This window comes from Myotis yumanensis, unplaced genomic scaffold (assembly GCF_028538775.1).
Source record: "Myotis yumanensis isolate MYYU_CA2020_CCGP unplaced genomic scaffold, mMyoYum1.0.hap1 SCAF_17, whole genome shotgun sequence".
Lineage (NCBI taxonomy): Eukaryota > Metazoa > Chordata > Mammalia > Chiroptera > Vespertilionidae > Myotis > Myotis yumanensis.
The window spans coordinates 32,197,133-32,224,897 of record NW_027223768.1 but is presented as its reverse complement, the minus strand read 5'-3'; the positions used below and the strand labels follow the sequence as shown (position 1 = coordinate 32,224,897).

General features: G+C 41.9%; 1 protein-coding gene across 8 annotated transcripts in view; it reads left to right on the top strand.

Moving 5' to 3' along the window:
* Positions 1-19,018, top strand: part of CD46 (CD46 molecule) — a 55,575-nt gene extending 36,557 nt beyond the window's left edge. For 4 of the 8 annotated variants that reach the window (XM_070397328.1, XM_070397322.1, XM_070397330.1 and 1 more), the window contains 4 exons: positions 2,099-2,137; positions 3,502-3,537; positions 4,355-4,415; positions 16,576-19,018. In XM_070397328.1, coding sequence (XP_070253429.1) covers positions 2,099-2,137; positions 3,502-3,537; positions 4,355-4,415; positions 16,576-16,639 — 200 coding nt within the window. In that variant the 3' untranslated portion in view covers positions 16,640-19,018. Of the gene's footprint in view, positions 1-2,098; positions 2,138-3,501; positions 3,538-4,354; positions 4,416-4,943; positions 4,984-14,397; positions 14,491-16,575 lie in introns of those variants that run through there. The other 4 variants (XM_070397324.1, XM_070397323.1, XM_070397326.1 and 1 more) reach the window with 4 other exon arrangements.
* The last annotated feature ends 8,747 nt before the right edge of the window (positions 19,019-27,765 follow it).

Below are 27,765 nucleotides of genomic sequence, written 5' to 3'. Positions count from 1 at the left end.
CATTGATCAGCTGCCTCCTGTATTCCCCCCACTGGGGATGGAGCCTGCAACCTGGGCATATGCCCTGACGAGAATTGAACCCTGACCTTCTGGTTCATAGGTCGACACTCAACCACTGAACCACACTGGTCCGGCAGTGATCATATTTTTATATGCTTATTGATGTTTTGTATAGCTGCTTTGGGGAAATGTCTATTCACGTCCTTTGCTCACTTTTTTATTTGGTGTGTTTTTGTTGTTGCTACTGAGTTTTAGATGTTCATTATGTATTTTAGATATTAATCCCTTGTCAGTCGTATGATTTGCAGATGTTTCCTCCCATTCTTGGATTGCCTTTTTACTCTATTGGTAGCGTCTTTTGATAAACAAACGTTTTTAATTTTGATGAAGTCCCATGTATCTATTATTTTTCTTTTGTTGCCTGTGTTTTTGGCGTCACATTGCCAGGTCCAACATTATGAAGCCTGTCCTCTGTTTTGTTCTCAAGAGTTTTATAGTTTTTGCTCTTATGCTTAGTTCTTTGATCCATTTTGAATAAATTTTTGTCTATGGTAAAGGCAGGAGACCAACTCCATTCTTGTGTGTGTAGATATCCAGTTTTCTAAGAACCACATGTTGAAAGACTGTTTTTTCCCTTTAGATATTCTTAGCATCCTTGTGCACATTTGACCATATATGTGAGGGTTCATCTCTGGGCTTCTATTCATTTGGTTTGTCTTTTTGCCTGTATCACTGTGTTTTGATTCTTATAGCTTTTTAGTCAGTTTTAAAATCAGGAAGTTTGAGTCCCCTCAACTATGCTGTTGTGTAGTTGTTTCAGGATTGTCTAGGCAATTTTTAGATCCTTGGATTTTAAGAATTATAAATTGGGCCCTACCTGGTTGGCTCAGTGGATAGGCGTGAACCTGAGGACTGAATGGTCCTGGGTTCGATTATAAGTTGGATTTTTCTATTTCTAAAGAATGCATATTCAAGATGGTGATAGGATGCATGTAATCTGTAGGTTTTTTTTGTAATATTAGCACAGGATATCTTTCTATTTATTCATGTCATCTTCTATTTCTTTCAGCTGTTTCGTACTTTCCAGTGTAGGAGTCTTTCACCTGCTTGGTTGTTTTTTCCTAACTATTTTATTTTTTATGCTATTGTAAATGGAATTGTTTTCATAATTTCCCTTTTGGATTGTTCATTTTTAGTTCTAGAAATGCAACTGATTTTGGGGTGTACATTACGTAGCCTGCAACTTTGCTGAATTTATATTTTAGTTTCAACAGGTTTATGTTTGTGTGTGTAATCTTTAGAGTTTTCTGTGTAAAAGATCATGTCATCTGCAACAGAGATAATTTTAGTGCTTCCTTCCCAATTTGGGTGCTGGTTATTTATATTTTTTTGCCTTATTTCTTTGACTAAAACCTCCAATATGATGTTCAGTAGAAGTAGGAAATGCAGGCATCCTATCTTGTTCCTGATCTTAAGGGGAAAACTTTCATTCCTTTACCATTGAGTATGATAATAGCTATTGGTTTTTCTTAAATGGCCTTATGTGTAAGTTTCCTTCTACTATAGATTAACTTCTAAATCCTTTTAAGCCTTCCTGTTTGTTTGTTTTTTTTTGTCTGTTTGTTTTTTTATTGATTTTAGAAAGGATTGGAGAGGGAGAGAATCCTTAATTGGTTCCCTCCTGCATGCCCCACACTGGGGATCGAGCCCACAACCTGGGCATATTCCCCAACTGGGAATGGAACCATGATCTCTTGGTGCATAGGTTGAAGCTCAATCACTGAGCCACGCAGGCCAGGCCCTATGTCTTTTAATTTTATGTAGAATCACATCAATCCATAGGCTAATTTTGATGTTAATCTAATGATAAATTTAATTACTGTACCATAGAATATTGTCATAGGACATGTTACTGGACAGGAATATAAATTTACAATATTTTATGATATTTGGAAAAGAAACTAATATAATTTATGTGAAGAAAATAAAATTGAGAGTTTTTATTCAAAGGTAAAAATTCTAAACTTATAATTTAGAGGTCTTAATCTTTGTTATTGTCTTCTTTCCCTTTTTACTTACTTTTTTTCTTTTGTTCTAGGACGTCCCACTCCTGATGAAACACCATCTCAATCATTAGGTATTATTTTAATTAGTAATGCTCTGCAGTATGAGATATTAAAGTTTTACATGGAAATATATTTTGATTACCTGTAGTTTAAGAAGGTATAATCAATCTATCACTAATGTGTGAGAATTAATATTTGGTAATTTTACTAGTAATAGTGTAGATACCATGACAAATATAAACAGTAGTATGTGTAGACACATGTAATTAATACAGTTTTTAAGAGGATTTCTTGTAAGGTGAGATAACTTTCTCAAATGCTGTATTTATTTATAGGTTAAAATTTGTAGGCTATAACTTTCTTTCCATGTGATAGTGTCATTTTGTGGCAACTGGTAGGTAAGTTTTCTTTTTATTCATACCTTGTATACACACGCCTTAACGTACTATAAGTTGGGTTAACATATCTGGTGTGTCTCACTTTATGTAGACTTACATAGTACACACAATATATATTCAAGAAAATGATCATTATTGTTCTGTCATTCAAATGAAGTATAAGGATTTTTGATGAATAAAAGAAAAATGGGTATTACTTTTCTTTACATTAGACTAGTTTAGTAAGGTTTTTTTTTTTTATAAAATGCACCTTAGACTCGTTAAGTTTCCCCTCTGAACGCTGTGGTGCCAGTAAATCCAGAGCACCTTCATTCATCAAACACTTGACAATTTTTTTAATGAAATAAAAAGCGAAGAGGTAAACAAGACATTGTATTCTTTGGCTCATACAAATTTAATTAAGATGTAATTAAGGTTTTATATAATTATTTATTGCTCTCTTGATAGTAAAAAAATACTTAAGTTTTTAAGTATAATTTTATCCATGTGTCCTGGTATTTCTTTTACATTCTTAGAATCTCCTTGGTATGTCTTAATTTGAAGGTGGGCGTGCATGAGGAAGGATTGATGATAAGATAATGTATTATTTGTGAAAATTCAACATACTACATTTCTGCGATAAATTAATAGAACTTTATTATGACTTATTCCACAGACCCACTGCTGTTGGTGAAAAAATATAATTTTGTAATAAAGTTATAAGAAATGATAGGCTGAATACTTAACTATATCAACTAAGATGGAATAATACATTTTTAAAATGATTTTCCCACTAATCTAGTGAATTCTAATTGTTCTAGTAATATTTACTAATAACCTAGTGTGGTAGCTACAGCACAAAACAGTGTTGGGGCCCTAAGCTGGAATCTGATTAGAAGGGCTCTGTGATCAAATGAGCTGGGTGCACTGTCACACTAAACTAGACTGATAAACTTTTTGTTGTTGTTGTAGTTTATAGATGATTTGATTAAAATGTAATTGCCACCTGGAGACACACATGTGCTCAGTTATCTTCAAACTGGTTTTATTTTTCTCAGGTGCTGGAGCCATTGCTGGCATTATTGTTGGTATATGTAAGTGTCCCAACTTGTATCCCACTTAAAATATTAATGTGAGGAGCATTATTTGTGTAACGGTTTTTCAATTTCTACAGTTTTTATAGCTTGAAATTAAGTAAACCAGTCAGAAACACCTCACCTTTTATATGAGACTAGAGGCCCAGTGCGCGAAATAGCGTGAGACCAAGACCTGCCGTGCCGTGAGACCCATCAATGCACCTCCTGGTGACTGGTCATTTGGTCATGACAGCATTATGGTCACTGCCTTTTTATAATATAGATACTGCCTTGTGTTGCTGATTATATATTCATTTATATTTTATATGTATGAGTCTGCATCTCAAATATGCTTTGGGTATCTTTTTAAATTGGGAAAGGACTCTTCTCTGGCTTACTGTGGATTAAGTGATACCAGAGACTTGCACTTAGACAGTGAAGAGTCCAGATGGAACAAATGAATGGCCAGGGCAATGTGCTTAAATAAAATAGCATTTTCTGCCATAGCCGGTTTGGCTCAGTGGATGGAGTGTCGGCCTGCGGACTGAAGGGTCCCGGGTTCGATTCCGGTCAGGGGCATGTACCTTGGTTGCAGGCACATCCCCAGTAGGGGGTCGGCAGGAGGCAGTTGATCAATGTTTCTCTCTCATTGATGTTTCTAACTCTCTATCCCTCTTCCTTCCTCTCTATAAAACAATCAATAAAATATATTTTAAAAAGTAAAAAAATAAAATAAAATAGCATTTTCTGCCCACTGAAAAATTTCTTCTGCTAGATTTTGAATCTTGGTGATTAGTTTTCAATTACATTTCATTTGTTCTCTGGTTTATTGTAGGTGTTTTATTGGGACTCACCGTTCTTTGCTGGTTTCTGTGCCGTCAGAAGAAGAGGAAAGGGTAACATACAGCACGTTTCTTGAACATATTGGTGCCTCTCCCTCTTGACGTACTTTTGTGCAGCTTGTGTTTACACTCTGTATTGCATGCATGTTTTTTCAATGTGCCTACATGACTGTGCATTCAGAATTGCATTTCTTTACTAAAAATATTTACAGCGATTTTTACTATCATTGTAACAAGAGAAATCTGTGTAGAGTTGCTTCAGCTATATGTCTGTAAGAAAAATTTCTGTGTGATTTGGGGTTTCAGTTCTGCAACATGGACCATGATGGGACCTTCCCTACTGTAGGTAAACCCTACATTCCAAATTAGGCTGGTGGCCAGAATTAAATTTAAAATTGTTCACTGTGGAAATTTTGACAGGTATATTCACTGGAACTTTTTTATGAAAATGTTCCGTTTGTTTTTATTAAGTAGTTGTAAGAAGCTATGTAGATGTCATCAAATTAGAGTTATTATTTATACTAGTTGGGAATTAAAAGCAACACTATTTGATTTCCCTCTTATGTTCTCTTAATTTACTAGGTTGCAGAAAAACTGATGGGGGTTAAACTTGCTGAGAGGGGTAAGATTTATAAGGCACCTCATTAACTTTGTCTTTTTATTTATAAAAAATGAAAAAAGATGGGAAACTTAGAAAATAATAATGTATAAATCCTAAGGTCACAGGGTTTGTAAACATTAATCTTATAATTTCGAATAAAATAATTTATAATTTAATGAAAGAGAATAAATCCTGGAGCACAGACAAGATTAGGTACTTTGAAATTTGATTTTTAATTGTTCATTCTTCCCAATTACTTTGGAAATAGCTTTGAAATCAAACCAATACTTCTTTTTAATCCTCACCCGAGGGTATGTTTATTGATTTTTAGAGAGAAACATCCCTATCAATTGCCTCTCGTATGTGACCTGACCGGGAATCGAACCCACAATTTTTTGGTGTACAGAACGATGCTCAAACCAATAATTTTAAGAATCTTGGTATTCATGATTTTGTGATATAGTTTTTTCTTATATTAATCATTGTGTTTAGACTATGTAGTAAAAGTATGTTCTACACTCATAAAGAGCTCAAACTTAATTATATTATTGGGTTTAAGTACTCACAGTGCCTTCATTTGAGTCTTCAATCTTATATTTGTAGAACACATGCTATTTCCCTCTTAGTAGTATTTTTTAAATTATCCATACAATCAGCCTGAGTAGGAAGTACTTTTACAATTCCAAAAGGTTCATGTAGAAATAATTTCTAAAGAAAGCAAAGTAATATAGCATTGTATCCCTCACTTTTCTTCTTTAAAACGTCACTGCATCATAATACTTAAAGATTCTTAAACAAGTTTGAATCAAACACTCTAGCTATCAATTAAAGGTTCTTTTAAAGCTGAAGAAGTCTCTGAGTGCTGTAGCCCCGGATTCAGTGTTCAGTACCATAACTGATCTGAGATTCCATTTCTGATGAGCCCTGTGTGATGATGATGCTGGGCCTGGACTACAGTTCGAGTAACCAGGGTGAAGGCTGTTCGTGATGTGCCAGTATACTTCCAATGTGAGGAAATACAGTAAAGTTTACAGGCAAATTTTTCTCTTAAGATAGATTTTTTAAAGACTCCTAGAGACTCAAGAATATTTGGGATAAAACTTAGCTTTACCTTGTTTTAAAAACTAAATATTTATATTCTTTGCACTGTTTAGTGTTCATAGTCTATGTTCCTCCCTTCCTGCAGACTGGTTGTGGTTGCCTTAGAAACTCCTTTTCAGGACTATAAGATGCATGCAGTTTCTTCCCCATTTGTAGGGGTAACTCTGGAAGCAGGACACCAGGCACAGATAATCCCAATTGCTGTTTCAACTAGGCACAAATTGGATTTGATGTAAACTTGTATTTATGATGATTTGGGAACGCAATAGCCCTTCTACGGACTTCATGCCAAAGTACAATATAGTGAAGAGGTACAGGATGTCTGTGGCATAGGTGAACACTGAACTCCCTCTTCCCATGAGCACATCAAAATTTGCACCTATATAGAGAGCAGTAACTCCTGATAGGCAACTGAGGGCTCATTGAACAGCTTCTGAAGAACAAACAAGAGGAGGAGACCAAATAGAGAAATGGGAAACCACGGGGGCTCTCCCGAACCTGCAGGAAATCTGTGAGAGGAGGTGCAGGTAAACTCCATTGTATACATTGCCCTCCCCCTCGATAAGGTGAGTGGGAGCTCTCTCTGGGTGCTTTGGCCCACCTGCAAGATGGCTGCAGTGTGTTCTCAACCACACTCCCTGTAGCCCATTTTGGGTCTGAATAAAAGGAGTAAGCAGTATGAACAAGGTGTCCCTGACCGGAGCTCTTCCATCCTGACAGTCTAGAGTGCTATGCGCCTGCCTGGCTCCAACTGACCTGCCAACACTACCCAGTACTCACAAGCTACTCACTTTTTACACAACAAAAGGGGGAGAGACCTGGTAGAGGAGAAGAGCTGCAAGAGCAGTATGGAAATCTGAGGTTGGAGTTACCAGTGAGCACCATTGTATATCCTCTACACCTTGAAAGAGTGGGCGGAGCTCTAACTAGGTGCTCGGGCCTACCTGCAAGTTTGCTGCATCTCATTTTCAGAATTATCTGAACCAAAGCGGGAAACAGGATCACTAGGGCACACACCTGACCTCCCCACCTGGAGCCTCTCCATCTCCGTAGCCCCATGCCTCAGGCACTATAGGCATCTGCGTGGGTCCAAGTACCCCACCAACAACCACCCGACACACATCCTACACAAAGGCCACTTTGTGAAGACGGAGAGAGAGCTATTTGGTCTAACTGATATTAACGAACATAGAAAATGACACAATGAAAACAAAAGAATATTTCTCAAATGAAGAGACAAAAAGTCTCAGAAAAAATCCTAATGAATGGAGAGAAGTATTCTGCCTGAAAAAATTTAAAGAGACAGTCATAAGGATGCTTATCCAACTTGAGAGTAGAGTAGAGGAACTTAAGGAGAACTTCAGCAAAGAGTAAGTATGCTGAAGAATGCAACCACTGAGACGAACAATAAACACGGGGATCAACAGCAGTTTAGCTGAAACAGAAGAATCAGTGACCTGTAGGCTAGTGGACATGAACCAATAAGAACAGCAAAAAGAAAAGGATTTTTTAAAATGAGGCCAGCTTAAGGGATCTCTAGGACAACATCAAGTGCACTAAGATTTGCATTGTAAGAATCTCAGAAGAGAAGATGGCGGCGTAGGTAAACACCGGAGACCACTGCCGCAAACAACCATTTCAAAAATACAACTAAAAGACTGAACGGACATCACCCAGAACCACAGGAAGGCTGGCTGAAGAGAGACTCTACAACTAGAAGGAAAGAGAACAGCAAATCGAGGCTCAGAGGCGGCGCAGTGTGGAAAATACAAAGGTACCGAGGTGCGCGCGCAAAGCGGGCTGGTGGCTGAGGGCGCGGTTGTCGTTTTCGGTCGGGAGTGAGTCTCAGACTCTGGGCTCCAGATCCGGGCGAGTCTCTAGGGACCCAGACTCAAACGGGAGAAGCGGGATTATCCGGCATCAGTTGGAACCTGAGGGCAGCTTTCTCTCCGAGGTTTGCAGCGGCTGCCGGGGTTCTGAGAAGCAGAGCCTCTGGGAACGGGACTGAGCGTGGCCATAACTGCTCCCTCCGCCCGCCCTGTTGATCCCGCCCCGCCCAAAGCCTGCGCACAGCCATTTGCCGATTGCCTCAGGCAAAGGCTGGATTAGCGCCTCCCCAGAAGGCAGACGTTTTCCACACAGCTGATTCCTATAGCCAGTCGACCTGGGGGTCAAATCCCTCTAGTGTTAACTACAACAATTAAGGCTTGGCTAGAACAAGACTGCGCACAGAGACCACAAGGGGGTGCACCAAGAAAGCATAAAAGATGCGGAGACAAAAAAACATGACAGAAATGGAGGATATGGAGCTAAGAATCGCAATTTTGAGGGCTTGCCATAAATTTGTGCAGAGCCTCACGAAAACTAATGAGACCCTCGATGCTACGATAAAGAAATTAGAAAGTAAGCATACACGGACTGAAATAAAGAATATTATACCCAATAGCAGACCAGAGGAGTACAATAATCAAACCAAAGATTCGACAAAAAACACCCAATTGGAAAAGCAAAATGAAAAAAGAATCCGAAAGTGTGAAGATAGTGTAAGGAGCCTCAGGGACAGTTTTAAGCGGTCTAATATCAGAGTCATTGGAGTCCCAGAAGATGAGAGACAGCAAGATATTGAAAACCTATTTCAAGAAATAATGGCAGAAAACTTCCCCCACCTGGTGAAAGAAATGGACTTACAGGTCCAAGAAGCGCAGAGAACCCCAAACAAAAGGAATCCAAAGAGGACCACATCAAGACACATCATCATTAAAATGCCAAGAGCAAAAGACAAAGAGAAAATCTTAAAAGCAGCAAGAGAAAGAGGCTCAATTACCTACAAGGGAATACCCATACGACTGTCAGCTGATTTCTCAACAGAAACTTTGCAGGCCAGAAGGGAATGGCAAGAAATATTCAAAGTGCTGAATACCAAGAACCTACAACCAAGATTACTTTATCCAGCAAAGCTATCATTCAGAATTGAAGGTCAGATAAAGAGCTTCACAGATAAGGAAAAGCTAAAGGAGTTCATCACCGCCAAACCAGTATTATATGAAATGCTGAAAGGTATCCTTTAAGAAGAGGAAGAAGAAGAAAAAGGTAAAGATACAAATTATGAACAACAAACATGCATCTATCAACAGATGAATCTAAGAATCAAGTGAATAAATAACCTGATGTACAGAATGAACTGGTGATTATAATAGAATCAGGGACATAGAAAGGGAATAGACTGACTATTCTTGGGGGAAAAAGGGGTGTGGGAGATGCGGGAAGTGACTGGACAAAAATCATGCACCTATGGATGAACACAGTGGGTGGGGAGTGAGGGTGGAGGGTGGGGTGGGAGCTGGAAGGAGGGGAGTTATGGGGGGAAAAAAGAGGAACAAATGTAATAATCTGAACAATAAAGATTTAATTTAAAAAAAAAAAAAAGAATCTCAGAAGAAAAAAAAGGGAATGGTACAGAAACTTTATTTGAACGAGTAATAGCTGAAAACTTTCCTAACATGGGAAAGGAAACAGACATCCAGGTCTAGGATGCGCAGAGTCCCGATATAGGAGCGCCTAAATATATAAAGCAAATACTGTCTTCAGAGGGAGAAATTCATAGCAATACAATAATTGTAAGGGATTTTAACACCCGCATTCACATCAATGAAGAGACCATCCAGACAGAAAATTAATAAGAAAATAATGCCCTTAAGTCTCACATCAACCCAATCGAGTTAATAGAACATTTCATCCAAAACTGCAAAGTACACATTTTTTCAAGTGCAGATAGAATACTACTCTCCAAGATAGATCATATTTTATGCCCCCCAAATTCAAAAAGATTGAAATCATGTCAAGCAAACTTTTGAAACACAGTGGCATAAAACTAGAAATCACCCACAGGAAGAAAACTGGAAAAATACAAATATATGGAGACTAAATACTAGCTTCTATACAATCAGTGGATTAAAGAGAAAAATAAACAGGAAATGAAAAACTGTCTTGAGTCAAATGAAATTGAAGACACAACTAAAATTTATGGAATGCAGCAAAGCAGTTGTGGGTGGGAAGTTCATAGCTATACAGGCCTACATCATGAAACAAGAAAAGTCCCAAATAATCTAACTTTACACCTGTGGGGACTAGAAAGAACAAACAAAACCTGAAGTAAGCAAAGGAAAGAAATCAAAATCAGAGCAGAAATAAACAAAATAGGAAAAAAGAAAAGAATGTAAAAGCTGGTTCTTTGAAAACGAAACAAAATCGACAAACCTTTAGCTAAATTCATCAAGCAAAAAAGAACCCAATGAAATACATAAACGAAAAAGAAGTTACAAATGACACCAAAGAAATACACAGAATAATTAAGGAATATTGTGAATGTATGCCCAAAAAAATGCCACAGTCTGGAAGAAATGGATGCATTTCTAAAAGCACACATACAATCTTCCAAGACAAAACAGGAAGATATAGAAAGTGTAAACAGATAAGTTACTAGCAATGAAATTGAAATGGGTTGGGGGGTAAAATAAAACTGCAGGATCAGAGGGCTTACAGGTGGATTCTAAATATTTAAAGAAGTGATACCTGCGCCCTAGCCAGTTTTGCTCAGTGGATAGAGCATCGGCTTGTGGACTGAAGAGTTCTGGGTTCGATTCCAGCTAATGGCACATGCCTGGGTTGTGGGCTTGATCCTTAGTAGGGGGTGTGCAAGAGATAGCTGATCAATGATTCTGTCATCCACCAAAAATTAATAGAAAAGAATTGAGTAAAGTAGCAGGATACTAAATATACAGAGATTCATGGCATTCTTACACAACAGTAATGAACAATCAGAAGGATCAAACAGCATAAAATACCTTGGAATAAGTTGAATCAAAGAGGTCAAAAACCTGTATCCTGAAAGAAACTGAAGAGGATACAAATAAATAGAAAGATATATGCTTAGTAATTGTTAAAAAAAGAAAGAAAAAAAAAAAAACCTTGAAAGCAAATGAAACTTTAAGAATTACATGGGAGGTATCAAACTTCCTTATTTCAAACTAGACTACAAAGCAATAATAATTAAACAATATGGTATTAGAATAAATACACCTAAACAATAGAATAAAATAGCCCAGAAATTCTCACTCAAATGGTCAGTTAATTTATGATAAAGGAGCCAATACAATGGGTGTAAAGACAGGTCTCTTCAAAAGGAGGTGTTGGGCCCTGACTGGTTTGGCTCAGTGGAAAGAGCGTCTGACTAAAGGGTCCCGGGTTCGATTCCGGTCAAAGGCACGTACCTTGGTTGCAGGCACATCCTCAGTTGGGGGTGTGCAGGAGGCAGCTGATCGATGTTTCTCTTTCATTGATTTTTCTAACTCTCTATCCCTCTCCCTTCCTCTCTGTAAAAAATCAATAAAAAAAAAATTTTTTTTTAAAAAAGGAGGTGTTGGAAAAATTGAGTTGCATGCAAAAAAAGTAAAATTGGACCAATTTCTTATACCAGATACAGAAATAAGCTCAAAATGGATTAAAGACTTAAATATAAGATCTGATTTCCTGAAATTCCTAGAAGGAAACATAAGTAGTAAACTCTTTGACATCAGCCTTAGCAAATATCTGTTTGGGTATGTCTCAGGAAAGGGAAACAATAACAAAAATAAACAAATGGGACTACATTTAAGTAAAAAGTTTTTGCAGAGTAAGGAAATCGTCAAGAAAATAGCCAGCCTACTGAATGGGAGAATATATTTTCCAATATTCAATAAGGGGTTAATATCCAAATACATAGGGAACTCATACAACTTAACATCCAAACAACCCAATTTAAAAATGAGCAGGGGACTTGAGCAGACATTTCCCCAAGGAGAACGTACAGATGGCCAACAGGCATATGAAACGATGCTCAACATCACTAGTCATCCGGGAAATGCAGGTTAGAATCACAATGAGATATCACCTCACACCTGTTACAGTGGCTATCAAGTCCGTGCTGGCAAGGATGTGGATGCCGGCAGTGTTGGTGGGATTGTAGACTGGCACAACCACTATGGAAAGCAGTATGGACATTCTTCAAAAAATTCAAAATAGACTTACTATATGACCCAGCAATTCCACTTCTGGATGTTTGTCCAGAGAAAACAAAATTACTCATTTTTAAAGATATATACAGCCTTATGTTCATTGCAGTATTATTTATAGTGGCCAAGATATGGAAGCAACCTAGGTGTCCATTGATAGGTGACTGTGTAAAGAAGATATGGTTAATACATACAATGGAATGTTACTTGGCAATAACGAAAAACAGAATGATTTTGTCATTTGCAACAATGTGTGTGAGTCTACCGGGTATTATGCTAAGTGAAATATGTCAAAGACAAAATACCATGTGATTCATTTATACGTGGAATCTGAAAAATACAAAACAAATGAATAAAGAAAACAGACACAAACCCATAGATGCAGGGAATAAGCTGAGGGTTGCCAAAAAGAGAGGGATTTGGGATGATAGGTGCATTGAAATGAAGAAATGAAATGAAACACGAAATTGTAAAGAATGAGACATAGTATAGCAAAACAAACAACATGTCCATATACATGTAAGACTTGATTACACCTTAGACTTCTTTGGAGACATTACTGCTAGAATGTACAAGGCAACATTTGGTAGAGTGTATGTGAGGGCAGGAGAATACATTAGACTCTAATGATTAGAGGCCCTTGTATCATTTTCTAAAAAGCACATGATTGGGAGTCTGTATGGGATAATGTCACCAAAAATTATAACATACGAGGAAACTACTATCAAAAGAAAACTGTCCCTCATCCATTGGCTAAAGAAAGAGGGCAAACAAAACAAAAACCAAAGTACAAAATAGAATAAGTAGTCCTTTTAAGATTATTACGTATCATTTAAATTATGGTGAAGCCCAGCCAGTTTGGCTCAGTAGTTGAGTGTCAACCTATGAAGCAGGAGGTCATGGTTGCATGCCCAGTCAGGGCACATGCCCCAGTTGCCTGCTCAATCCCCACTAGGGGACATGCAGGAGACAACCAATCAATGATTCTCTCTCATCATTGATGTTTCTTTCCCTCTCCTTTCCTCTCTGTGAAATCAACAAAAATATATTTTTTTAAAATGTGTTTTTTTTTTATTCTGATTAAAATGGCCACAAAATTTAAGTACTCTGGTACGTTTTTCTATTTCTTAGCTCTCAGCTAAGAAGACTAACAATAGGATCCCAAATTGGTCAGAAATGGGCCCCATCTATACGTTCCTTCCTCGTCTGTCCAGTTTCCGTTCTTAGCTGATTCCCCGCACTTTCCAGTCTGGGCGTGCACAGCCCTTGGCCTGTCCTTTGCTGCCGCTGCCGTGACGTTTTGCGTGTCTTGACTGTGCACTGCCAGCTGCCTTTTGTTTACATTAACATTTTCCCTTATTTGTAGTGAATACTTTCCTCACTGATGCATGGTTTTCTTTATTCTAGTTACATCATTCCAGGATAAGTACGAGTTTGCCATGTTCATTAGAATTCTCTGCATAATTTATGTATTTTAATAATGTGACTAAATCGTTTTGTTTTTTTTGTACATTAAAGATATTTAATGACTTGTTATAACATAAACCTGTTTTTAATATTAGGTTAATCATGCCTGATGCAGTAACTTTGTGATTTTTAAGCCGCCTGCTTAAATGAATGTCACAAGGTTTGGGGGATTAACTGTATATAGTGGCCAGGGCAGGTGGTTGGCAGAATAGTGACCTGGGACACAACAACAGAAGGATCAAATGAACGTGCACATTTTTCTAGTTGGGTCTCAAATTCTGGAGCATTCAACAAACTTTTCAAATATTTTAAACAGAAGACTGAGAAGAAACAAAGATTTTGTAGTTAGTGGAGAGAGCACATTTATGAGATTTAGACCCACCCCAGGGAAATGGGAGAGGCCTTATAACGAGTTTACAGAGATTCTTCCCTCAGTGCAGAAGTCAGGATGCATCTGCAGATGTGCAGCTTGTCATAAAACAGATTTCAAAGACAGTACTACATGCATTTAATATTATGCCGTGTGCTCCCTCGGAGCCTAAGGTGCTAGAGCCCAGGCCGTTTCTCCTCCCCACTGTGCTATCCTGTGAAAGAGTTTGTTCACTTCAGGATCTGTAAGATTCTAAGTTAAAGTAGCTTCTGGCACCACGCTCCTCTTTCCAGTTCCTAAGAATCAGAAATGTCATGATGTCTGGAGCTAATTGTCAGCTTTCCTTCTATTCGGCCCTGTCATTGATTTTATCCCTGTTATTATGCCACTCTTCCTTATGATTTATTATCACTATTTTATTCAGCCCTTTTCCCTTCCTCTGTTCAGCACCTACCTAACTGGTGAGAGCCACAAAGAAGTAAAATTTATTTCTCTATGAGAAGATGAGATGAGAGAAAGGTTTGCTTTTATCATCATAAGGTATCTGCTTCCTGTGTGTTTTTCAGATGTCCTTTCTTTTGAAAAATGTTGAGTGATTATGTAGATGTCAGTAACCTCAGCTAAGATATGATGACAGTAAACATTAACAAGGACACTTAGCCTCCAGTCTCCGTTGCTAAATTACCGACTTAATACCATTCCAGTTGTAATGTAAAGTAGTGTGGACTGGCAGGGTTTGGTTTGAGGTGGGCTCATTAGAGTGACGTTCCCTTGTCTTTTTATCTAGCAGCTGTACATCCATAAATGAGGACTTTTTTAGCCCAATGGGAAATAATCATAAATTTGTTCATGTTAAGTGCAGGGAGGGAAAGTTTCCTTTTACAGAAATCAAAAGACGCTTTACTTAATTTTGCAAACGTGTTCAATTTTAACTTAAAAATATTGACTCCCTGAAGGCATTTGTCTCTCCCTTGACCAGAAGTTTTAGTATATGAAAGAGAAGACAATTAAAAAAATCAGATCTTGAAACATTTTGAATTGCATTGTGTTAAGCCCTATGACCCCCTCCACCTTCTCTCTGAATGACATGAACTGCAAGTGCCCCCGTTTGTGGCGGAATGTGTCTCTACATAGCAGGGAGAGGGGGAGATCTGTATCCAACACCTGTAATGGGAGGCCCTGCCTAGGTCACAGGAGCTTAGAGCAGATTCTACAAAGCCCAGTGGGGAGGGCAGCTTAGTAAAAGCAAAGTGGTGTCTTTGATCCCCGGGCAAAGGCAAGTGACATCCTAGCCCTCCTGTCTTCCTGGTCTCTTAGGATTCTTTTGAGGCTGAAGCCAACCAGGACTGTCGTTTTCAGACAGCCGTGAGCTTCACGGTGTCTGTAAACAGTTGAAATTAATTGAATGAAAGGCAAGGTTAATACAAAATAACTAGTAATTGGGTTTCAGATTTTTATCATCAAGTAGCTTCACTGTTATTTTATCAAGTGTTTTTAGACATTTGTGAATTCTTTTTATCTTTATCACATATTGCAATTATATTTCAAATTCTTTTTAAAGAAGTTTCAGAAAATCAAATGAATTGACTGTGAAACACAGAAAAAGGAAGTGGTGTTGGAGAGCTCAGTGACAGGCCTACCCTTTGCCTCCCTCCCCACCACAGTCCTCAGGACCTGGCTCTGTCCCAAGGGCAGTCCTGTGGCAGTGGTGGTTCACAGAGCTGGCCTCCCACCAAGAGAAATATTCTAATATGCAAACCAACCTGGAGCCCTTGCACTGGGAGGCGTCCCTGAAGTGCCTGCTGTGAGGAGCAGACTGTGAATCAGTGGCTGGACCATTTGAGCTTTAGTCTGTCTGCGATGGTGCATTCACTGAGGCAGGGACTACGGCTGCATTTTCCAATTTAATACTTAGTGATTGTTAATATTCCAATTTAGTAGTTAATCCTATTGAGGACTTCAAAAGTAGCTAGTCCAATGCAAGATGTGCTGGAAGTGTGAAATACACACCAGATTTCAGCGTTAGCACACAAAATGTAAAATCGTGGCAAATGTTAATATTTTCACTGTATTGGGTCAAGTAAATATATATTAAAATTAATTTTCCAGTTTTACTTTTTTAATGTGGCTTCTAGAAAATTTAAAATTACCCCTATGATTCACATTTTTTTGGACAGTGCTGGGCTAGAATAGCAGGTTTTAGGCAGATGTCTGTTGCTACAATAACAGTGTGATGGCTACGTCAGGTAGGTAGGAGCATCTCTTACGGGAACCTGTGGTTTCCTTGACAGTATGGGAGAAAGGCATCATTGAACAGGAACGCTGTTGGAATCGTCACCTTTTTAAAAGTCTCATCTCAGAGGTAGATCTAAAACTGCTATATTAGGAGAACACGTTTCTCCCCAGTCTTTCCCATTGGCCCTAAATATAATTTGTGAGATATTTACCAAGTACTTTATATGCAACTGCTCTAATTCTTGTTTGCATGGAGTAAATAATACAATATAGAGATAGAAGAAGGGGGTTCTACAGTTGAATTGTCCATTTTCTAAGTAGGCTTCTGAATGTAACTTCTCTACTTAAATTGAGTTTGTCTCTGATGCTACCTCTTTATCTTGCCTTTAGGAAAACAGAAGGCACTGCTGCCTACAGCACGTACCAGAATAAATCAAGCACTCCAGCACAGTAGATGCTGTGACGGACTTTCCAGAACGCTCTACCACTTCATCTTTTTTAAAATGTCAGGAAAGACCCACATTAAATTCGATGGCTACTATGCAAAACAGTATGGAAGGCCCTCAAAATTAAAACCGGAGCCACCCTATGACCTTACGGGAATATATCTGAGTGAAGGGAAATCACTATGTGGAAGAGAGAATCTTCTGCCCCTCCCTGATTGTTGCAGCACTATTTACAGTAACAAAGACATGGAAGCAACCTGAAGTGTCCGTCAGCCAATCAGTGGATAAGGGAGATGTCTGCACGTACAGTGAAATACTATTCAGTCATTAAAAAGGAAAACGTGTATTGGCCTTCAGGACATTTCGCTAAGTGAAATAAGTCATATATATAAAGAGACAAATACTGTATGATCTCCTTTATATGTAGAGTCTATTTTAAAAAAATTCATCAAAGAAGCAATCAGATTTGTGGGTGGTGGGGTGAGAGAACTGGATGAAGGCAGTGGTCAAAAGATTCAAACTTAGTTATAAGCACATACTGGAATGGAATGTACAGCATGGTGACTATAACTAGTAATACTTTATTGCATATTGGTAAGTTCCTTAAAGAATAGATCTTAAAAATTCTGATCACAAGGAAAAAGATTTTTTTTTGTAACTATGTGTGTTGATAGATGGTAACTAAAATTTCCTCATAATAAACTTATCAAATCCCTATGCTGTACACCTTAAACTTAGATAATGTTACATATCAATTACATCTCAATGAACTAGAAGGGGGAAAAGATCTACAAAGGCGCTCTCTGGTTTATTTCACTGTGAAGGCATAATGCTAACATGTCTCAATGCCACTTGAATGTAGTCACTGTCCTTTGACCCCTCTGAAATGGGTGTGAACTTGGGAGTGAACATCTAGCCTGTTATCCCTTAAAAAAACACTTGCATTTACAGAGCAATTCAACACAGTGCCCTTGGATTATGGTAGGGAAATGATGTTTTTTATAAACTCTGAATATTTAGAGAAGTATAGTTCAAAATGAGACATTTCATCTATAAAGGATGTGATTTTGCAATGTTCATTTCCAAAGTTAATACCAACTTTCAAGACTCTTAACTCTGTGTATTGTAGATAATTTATTGTAAAAAGTCTGTATAAATATGTGTATACCGCTTCAGCCCTTAAAAATTAAAAACAATTATTGAAAACTGGGAATTTGAGTAAGTTTGACCTCCTTAACTAAGATTATTATGGGGAAGTAATTTTATAGGGGATGGGATAAATTCCTATTTTGCAAAATATATTTTAACTTCTTGGTGATTTAGAGAAGCCATGAAGTTAATGTGTGGCATTTGTTCTTCACCTTTTCTAACATCAACAAACCAGCCTGAGAATAACAATTTAGGCTCAGTTGCTTACTTCTATAAAAAGTTAGAGGGCGCTAACACTCCTAACAGGAATGCCAGCTGTGGCCTTGTAGTTTTCTTGGGGAGAATTCCCCTCTTTAAGAGAGAACATAGAATGCGCTCTGAATTCTGGCCTAGGGGGTTTTCTCTCCCGACTTGAATAAAAAGCTCTCTCACTGCAGTAAGTCACCTGACAATAGTTTGTAGGGAGTAAATTCAACAGATGCATCAGAATTAGTCTTTGTGTGGGTCTCACCGCACCTGCTAAAAGGCAGAGTAAACATTAAGCCACGTATTTCAGAAAAACAAAAAAACAAAAACCTAAACTTTGTGCATTGGCTGTTGGTCCTATGCAGAGGAGAAAAATCATGTAGCTCAGGTATCACTTTATGCTCAGGTGGACCAGATCCCTCCCTCTCCGAGTCCTCACACCTGGCAGGGTCTCTTTCAAATGAGCCAAGGGCAAAGAGGAGGAACTGCCACTCATTTATTCTTAAAGGGTTTTTTTATTTTATTTACATTTTTATTTTCAGTGACTCCAATTGGTCTGAAGAAATGTTGCCCTGAGAGGGACATGTTTGGAAAATCAGAGTGGACCAGAGTAAATACTATTTTACTCTATAAAGTGTTCCTTCCCTTTGTAATCTCTGGGGAGGGGCATTTTTCAACCAAAGATTGTTATGCTTCCCAAAATTAACTTTTATAATAGTGCTTCAAGTTTACTCTTTTTTAATTTTATATGAGATATATGCATATAACTATTATGTTGTGAAATTCTGTTACTGAAATATATGGGGAAACCACTTTTCTGTAGAAAAATTTGTTTAAATGACAGAGGAGGAAGTATATTTGAATTAAATGTTTCTTAAAACGAGAAAAATGTATTTGCATTGAAGTGGGAAGCCCCACGAATGGAGGTCTTTATTGCTTTTTGAAAAATGTGTTCTTAATATCTGATAAAATAAAATGTAGGGTGGGTTAAATTTGCTTGTGTCAATGTGCTCATTTCCAGTGTGCTTGATTTCAAATCAGAGTATGTTTCTAATGGGGTCCCACCCTCTCTAATCTTTCCACTCTCACAGTCATGACTCCTGCTCCTCACATCTCAGAGCCTGACATACATCCGGGCTTCTCCACTCCCAGCCCATCTGGCCCATCACCTGCCTCTCCTGCTCACAGGTGTTCAGTGACACCTACAGCAGAAGTCCAAGTTCCTCAGCGTGATGCTTGAGGACGTTCTACAATTAAATCCCAAATTTTCTCTCCAGGGCTCCTCTTTCTGCTGCATTTCTCTAAGTAACATGTTAGTCAAGCTGTACCATCTGCCCTGTGCCGTATTCCTGCTTCACTGATGCCTGAGAGGCCTGTGGTCCTTTCAGATTCTGGGCATCTTCCAGGGCCAGCACATCATACCAATTGGGTGAAGCTTTGCCCGATTTCTGCCCAGGTGTCCTATTACCCAGCTTGAGGCAACCACATCTGAGTATCTGTAGACACTGCTAGGACACATACCTTCCGCGTCAGTTTAATGTGTGGGTATGGCTAAGTACTTACAAGTCCAACAATACTATCTAATAAAGATGGAATATGCAAATTGACCTTCCCTCCATCACCAAGAAGGCGGCACCCATAGCCACAAGATGGTGGCACCCAGTCCCCTCAGCCCCACCAGAGTAGTCCTTTTAGCCCTCGCCGCGGTGAGGGGTAAGCAGCCCCCCCACAGAGAGCAGGCAACAGGGCCCTGCTTGCCCCTGGCCGCGGCTATGAGCCAGAGAGCAGACAGGCAGGCAGGTCCACAGAGAACCAGAGGGAGTGGGCCCTGGTGTCTGCTCTGAGTAGGCTGTCAGTAGGACATCCCCTGAGGGCTCCCAGATTGGAGAGGTTGCAGGTCGTGCTGAGGGACCCCCCCATCCCCCGTGCACGAGTTTCATGCACCGGGCCTCTAGTGAAATTATGATTTGATTTGTGTAATTATTAGGATTTTTTTTTTTTTTTTACTTAGGTAAAAACAAACAAAAAAAACTCTTACTCTTGGCATTAAATCGGGTTGCTGGAGCTCTGAGATCAGGCTCCGTGGGACTCAGCCATGGCTGCAATCACTAGCAGAGCTTCCACCCAGAATTCCCAACATAATGGATCTGCTCTGTGCCCTGGGCAGAGGGATGTTTTTAAAGCTCCTCAAGTGTTTCTAATATGCAGCTAAGGTTGAAAACCTCTGCATTGCTGACTCTCATCCACAGTCCGTTTCTACATGGAAACTTATAAACACAGGAGGGAAAGGTTTATATTTGAGAAATTTGAGTTTTATTAAATCAACCTATGAAAGAAATCAGAAATGCCTTAGACTTGAATCAAGGTCTTGTTGCCGGGCTAACCAAACAAGGTTATCTGTGGTTTAAAAATACAAGAAGCGCCCTAGCTGGTTTGGCTCAGTGGATAGAGTGTCAGCCTGTGGACTGAAAAGGTCCCAGGTTCGATTCTGGTCAAGGGCATGTACCTTGGTTGCGGGCACATCCCCAGTAGGAGGTGTGCAGGAGGCAGCTGATCAATGTTTCTCATCAATGTTTCTAACTCTCTATCCTTCTCCCTTTCTCTCTGTAAAAAATCAATAAAATATATTTTTAAAAAAATACAAGAAGCAATCTTTCTAATACCAACACTGGAGGAAAATTAACTTGATTATAAACAAAGCATTTTGTTAAAAAAAATTTTTAAATATATATTTTTATTGATTTCAGAGAGGAAGGGAGAGGGAGAGAGAGATAGAAACATCAATGATGAGAGAATCATTGATTGGCTGCCTCCTGCACGCCCCTCACTGGGGATTGAGACCACAACCAAGGCATGTGCCCTTGACCAGAATTGAACCCGGGACCCTTCAATCTGCAGGCCGACGCTCTACTCACTGAGCCAAACCGGCTAGGGCTTAAATTTTATTTGGCTTTATCTTGAGGTTATTTTTTATACTTGTCTATTGGTATAAAATATACAGGAGAACATTCAAGGTGACTAACAATAAAAGTCTTCTACGAAAATGCTAAAAAGTGGGAGAGGAGGAATTTGAATTTTCATTGTTAAAGGAGATGTTAGGTTTAAGGAACTGGTATTCTAAAATTTAGTAATGCCCAATGCCTGACAGCTAATATGGTAACTCAGAATGAACTTTACATATTTTAAGAATTTGCGTATTTGAACAGGATTTAACCTAGTGTACTGACTTACTGAAATCATGCAAAATTGAGGATACTCATTTTTTTTCCCTAACCTACATTACTTTCATTTCCAGTCTTGTCCATGAAAAGTTACACATACACACACACACACACACACAAGCTATTTTTGTAAATCGTAGCACTGCTGCCCCCATGTGGACAGTTGGAGTATTGGAAATCTCTTCCTTAGCCCTTCAAATTCTTTTGTTTTTTAAATGTTTTTATTGATTTCAGAGGGAGAAACATTGATAAGCTGCCTCCTGAGCATACATATATCCACTGGGAATCAAACCGCAACCCAGGCATGTGCCCTGACCAAGAATGGAACCGTGATCTCCTGGTGAATGGGTCTACACTCAACCACTGAGCCACACCAGCTGGGTGCCCTGCACACTTTTTATTCAGATGTTTCAGTCACTAATTACCAGAAGCCCTTTATTATTTCCTTTTGGGTCTAGTATTAACTAGCTCTTTTCTGGTTTCCTTCTGTGAAATTAGCAGTGTTTAATGTCTATAGTCTGTCCTTTATTGCTTAATATGGGGGAAGTACCACATTGGGGTTTGGGGTCAGGAAACCATTTTCCCTTCCCCCTCATTTACATACCAGCAGAAAGGGAACGAATGACCATAGCACAGATCACACTGAGAAAGTTACCCACCCCGATTCCCGACTTGCCCACGAAAACGTGCAGCGGGGTAGTAACACCCACGTTCGCAGAGGAGCCACTTGTGGTTATGTTACTTTTCTGAAGCTTTTTGAAAAAATTGAATTATTGTATGTTGCAGCGGCAAGCCTTGTGCCAAATACCGGAAACAAGCGACAGCCCCGCTCTCCTGGGACTTTGGGCTTGTTGCTTCCTTCGGAGACCACTGCCATTTAGATGAGCACTTGTTTATGGTGTTTGAGAAAAGGATTGGTCTCTGACCACCTACCGCCAATGAAAAGGCTCCTAGGAAAACACTCCTTCGAGTTGCCATTGACATGGGACTCCATTATGAGAGGCTCTTTGGTTAAGGTCCCACAGAACCCTGCTTCTCACATTGTAGTGTGTAGGTGAATCACAAGGTGATCTTGATAAAATGCAGATTCTGACTCAACAGGTCTGCTGTTTGTGGTAGTTTGAATCGTGGCCTCACAGATGTCGGGTTGAGGCCATGCTATTCCTGGGACCTGTGATGTTACCTGCACGGCAAAGGGTTTTCTCAGATGAGACTTGGGATGGGGGAGGTTACCCTGGCTTATCCAGGTGGGACCCTAAATGTAATCACAATCTCCTTCCAAGAGGAAGGCAGGGGGAGATGTGACGACAGCACAAGGTGATGTGACCACTCAAGCAAAATGCTGCTGGATGGAGGATGGAGGATGGAGGCAGAAGCCAAAAAACAAAGAATGCAGCTCCAGAAGCTGGAGGCAACGGAATTGCATCTCTCCCAGTCCCTGCCAATACCTTGCTTTCCACCAGTGAAACTGATTTCAGATTTATGACTTCCAGGACAAAAAGAATAAATGTGTGTTGCCTTGAGACTCTGTGTGAATGTTTGTGTTCCTCCAACATTCCTGTGTTAAATCCTAACCTCCAAGGGGATGGCATTAGGAGGTGGGGCCACTGGGAAGTTACTAGGTCATGGGGGCTCAGGCTTCATGAATGGGATTCGTGTCCCTATAAAAGAATCCCAAGAAAGTCCCTCAGCCCTCTGCCAATGTGAACTTATAGCTACAAGGCCCTGTCCATGAACCACAAAGCTGGCTCTCACTAGATGCCGACACTGCCAGGGCCTCCATCTTGGGCTTCCCAGCCTCCAGAACTGTGAGGAACGCATTTCTGTTATTTACCAGTTACCCAGTCTGTAGTATTTTTTATAGTGACCCGAAGACACTGAGACTCCCAATCTGCTGTGATTTGTTACCGCAGCCACAGGAAATGAGCCCCCAAAGCTATGGGTCCCCAGAACACGCTGTGAGGAGCAAAGCCTTATAGAAGCCAAGCCACAGACAGGTGGTTGTCATCCCCAGCTACGCATTAGCATCATCTGGGATGAGTTTGAAACAAACAGCAAAAAGCAATGCCCAGGTCCCACTGCTGGAAGAGTGAAGGCAGAACCTGTAAGAGTGGCTGCTAAGCAGCACTCTAAAGCAGCGGTTCTCAACCTGTGGGTCGCGACCCCTTTGGGGGTCGAACGACCTTTTCACAGGGGTCACCTAAGACCATTGGAAAACACATATATAATTACATATTGCTTTTGTGCTTAATCACTATGCTTTAATTATGTTCAATTTGTAACAATGAAAATACATCCTACATATCAGATATTTACATGACGATTCATAGCAGTAGCAAAATTACAGTTGTGAAGTAGCAACGAAAATAATTTTATGGTTGGGGGTCACCACAACATGAGGAACTGTATCAAAGGGTCGCGGCATTAGGAAGGTTGAGAACCACTGCTCTAAAGGCTCCTTGGGTGAATCTGATCAGAAGGTAGGGAGGAGCTGTCTCATGAGAATAAACCCAAAATACAGCTTTCCTTGTGTTCAAAGGAAAACTCTTAAGCTCCCCAATATATGGACACACTAGTCTCCCGCCACCCCGCCTGCCCCGCTGAACTATATGCCGGCTTCTCAGTGAGGCCTGGGCCCACGCCTCATGTGAAGAATTACCAGGTTCGAGACTTAACACGTTATTTCACCTAAGTTGTGTTCAGCTCTGCTGTCTCGGGCTTATGAAGAACGCCTCAGCCTTTATTTCCACAGGTGGGAACCATTGCCAGTACAGCCAGCACGGGCCCGAGTGAGCCTCCCATCCAAGACGCCTTCCCACTTACACACCTACAGCCAACCAGGTGGCACAGCTTAGCTAAGCGGGACTCCCAGCCAAGGAAGCATTTTCCAGTGCATTGCCTTGAAAATCAGATCCGAGATGTGCCCCCAAGCAGCATCCTGCTAATTTTAACTTCTAGTACTTAGTCATCCGGGGGCCGGAATCAGAGCAACCTGTCGGCAGAATCCCTGTCTTTTTTGTTGTTTTTTGGATTTTTTCCCCCCAGTACCTAGGTTGGAGCTTGGGACACAGTGCATGGGGCAAAAATTGTTCAATTTGTTACAACTGACCCAACGCGCTCAGCAACTACCTCCCAGAGAAGTGAACGAAACAACTGAGGGTCTTACCTATTCCCACCACCACATCCTGGGGACCAGAACATGGCATCTTCCATCAGCAGCGTGCACTGGCCTGGAGCTGCCGTCCCGCGGGAATCGCATCCACAGGGGAGTTTTCCCAGCAGGCGCTTCACCCCCTCCCGGGCCGGCAGGGCCAGCTGGGAGGAGAAGCTGCCCGCGTGGCTGAGTTGCCACCACTCACCGAGAACCACGGGGTCGAAGTGAAACCACCGCAGGCCCTTCACAGTTGGCCGGGCACGTTCCGTGCAAAAAGCTCCAGCAAGGGCCCACGGCCCTGCACCCTGAAGACCCCGCAGGCCTCGGCCCCTGTACTGTCAGCTCTGGCTAACGTCTGAGCCCCTCTCCGGAGCTCGGCGCCCTGTCCTTGCGAGAAACTGAGCCTTCCAAGCGGAGCTCTCCCGCTTGGCTCACACCGCCACGGAGCTCAGCAGGCGGCTCCTTTACAGCCACGTGCAGGAGCGCTGCCTGCCGGGATCAGGGCGGGGCCGGGCCCAGGTGGGTTTCCCCATCAGGTGTAGCTTCCCTAGCCCCACGTGACCCACATCTGCCATCCTCTCTCATCTTGTTTCCTGGCTCCCAGAATTCCATTTTGCCTTAATGGGCTTTTTAAAAAAAAAAAAAAATTATTTTTTTTATTGATCTCAGAGAGGAAGGGAAAGGGAAAGTGAGATAGAATCATCAATGATGAGAGAGAATCCTTGATCAGCTGCCTCCTGCACGCCCCCTACTGGGGATCGAGCCCGCAACCCGGGCATGTGCCCTTGACCGGAATTGAACCTGCGACCCTTCCGTCCACAGGTTGACGCTCTATCCACTGAGCCAAACCGGCCAGGGCTGGGCTTCGTTTTTCCTGTGTGTCTGCTTGCAACCCACTAGAATGCTTCATAAGGCAGGTAAGATCTGCATAGGGAATTAACTTTTCAGGCCCCCGCCTTCTCATCATCGCAGAACTCTGAGTGGGAAATAACAATGAAAAACACGGACATGATACATCGACGATAGTAAAATATTTATTACGTTCAGAGGCATGGACAGTTTATTTCTTAACAGAAAGGTCAGTCAACAAGCAACCAATCTGTAGAACTTACAGCAGGGCTACATTCCAGCAAGAGGCAACCGAGGGCCTCAGAGAAGTTAGCGATCTGTTCTAAAAAACCCATGACATCATCTCCTACCTCCGCAGTACAGTATCACAAATGCAGGTACAGAAATTAGCAGGAAACAGCGTGCCCTCCCTCCCCCAGCCCCCCGCCCCCCCGCCCCCTGCCCATCCATCTTCCAGGCAAGCACAGGCCGTGGCTGAGCAGACTTGGCAGGAGGCTCCGCGGCTGCTGCTTTTCCCCCTACATCATAACCGATTTCAAATGGTGCTAGACAAAAACAGACTCTGAACACCAGGAGAAATCGGTCAGCCTGTGTAAGAGATGGCTCCAGTGGCGGTCCGGGGGTCCTGCCCTCTGCCGTGCAGGTGGCAGGTCTGCATCAGCCGCGCTGCCAAAGCAGCGGAGTGTCCCAGGGCCCGGGAGCAGGCGGACAGCGCTGACCGACGGATCTGTCCTCCAGGTGCACAGCCCTCCCCCCTCCCTCGACGAGCAAGTACCCGCCCAGCAGTGCCCCTCACCGCGCTCACAGGCTCTGCCAACAGGTGACTGTGGCTACCTGTCAGCGGTATCCCGACCTGGCCCCTGCTCTAACCCCCGACACACACACTGTCACCCCCAACCCAACATACTCCAGGGGGTGCTTTGCTTTTTCCAGTTGCTCCTGTCTTGACGCAGCTCAGGCGGCCCGAGGAGGAGCCCATCCCCAGAGCCGCAGCTCCTGTCGCCGGCTCCCGGCTGTGCTGCAATTCTTACTCCTAAAACACTGATTTCAAATGGTGCTAGATACAAAGATGGAAAAATCTAAGCCACCATGTGAAACCAGCTTCCAGAAGAAGAGGGTCTCGCTGGAGAAAAGAGGGAGGTGCGATCGGAGGGCCCGGCCTCTGGCCTGGGGAGGACGTCTTCTTGCGGTTCCACGCGTGGCGTCACCAGATCCATCGGGAAGGCAGACAGGAGGGTCCACAAGGAAGCTCGGGGCGCGTGAAAGTCACGGCTGACGCTTCACGCCGACGCAGCGGCACAAATCCATCAACTCTGCCCTAACCTGTCTAACCCCACTAGTCCCTCCGAACCAGCAGACACGTGCTGAGCTAAAGCAGCCGAGGCTGCTGTTACCATGCGTTGGGATCGCCCTACGGCAGATCCACACAGTAGGCAGGATGTTTTCTGACATGATCTCACTTGCTATGCCTGGGGGGCTCTAGCACTGCACAAAGGTGACTGCCACCCGGGCCAGGGCACCCCTCCTTGTGCCCTATCCAGGAAGGACGCGGGCCCCACAGTGCCACACGTCCGTGTCACCACCCCACCGCCTGACTTAACTTCTGGTGCGACCCAAGGAAACCAGCGTCCGGAAACTGTAGCAAGTAGATGACCCTCTAACGCAGGCACCGAGTTTTGTTTCGTGTTGCTATGGACACCTGCCTGAAAATAAGATTTTTCAAACTGTGTTTAAGTTAGGTTTCCCATCTCCTAGCGGGCCCCGGCTCCTCTGGCTGTTTGAAGCTCAGAAAACACGTCTCTATTTCCTCTGAGGCCCTGACCGTGAGCAAATGGAGGCAGTAGCATCCGTATCTTTCAGGTTCCTTACCACCCTTTAGGCCTCTAGCTACAGGCTTGTTTTCTATGGTTCCTGGAGGTAATGGTACGTCCTGCTCTGGGGAAGAGGTGGCGGTAGCGTCTGAACACGGAGTTGCACTCTAATCCTCACAATAGTGGTTGGGAAGGGGCCTGCCTGGTCCCGCCAGGGGCCGTGGTTGGGCACCTCTGGCGCTTTGCAGTGGCTCACAGCTGGCCTGTGGGAGTGGGGAGTGGGCACCGCGGGAGAGGAGCTCCCCATACACTGGGAAGCCCAGCACCAGGCTCTGCAGCCGGGGGCTCTGCCAGGCCTCAGCTGGGCGGGCTCTGCCAAGTGAGGACACTCCAGCCAACAGCGGGGCCTGTTAACCAGGTTCCTGCTGGGCTGTAAGGTCAGGAGCGAGTGCTAAATGGCAGCCATTACCATGGGGTCTGAATCGTGTACAACGAAGAGATCGACATTGGGTCATTCTCAGCTTTTCTCCAGCCAAGCTCTACCTCCTTAGCAACTTCCAATGGCCAGTATCCTTACCACCTTCCCTAAGATGCCGTCACACAGACACCCTGCAGGGATCCAGGCAGCACCCCGCCTCTGCATATGCCGCCCCCCGCTTTCTGGAACATTCTCCATCCACTCTCCCACTGCTACTACCTGTCAA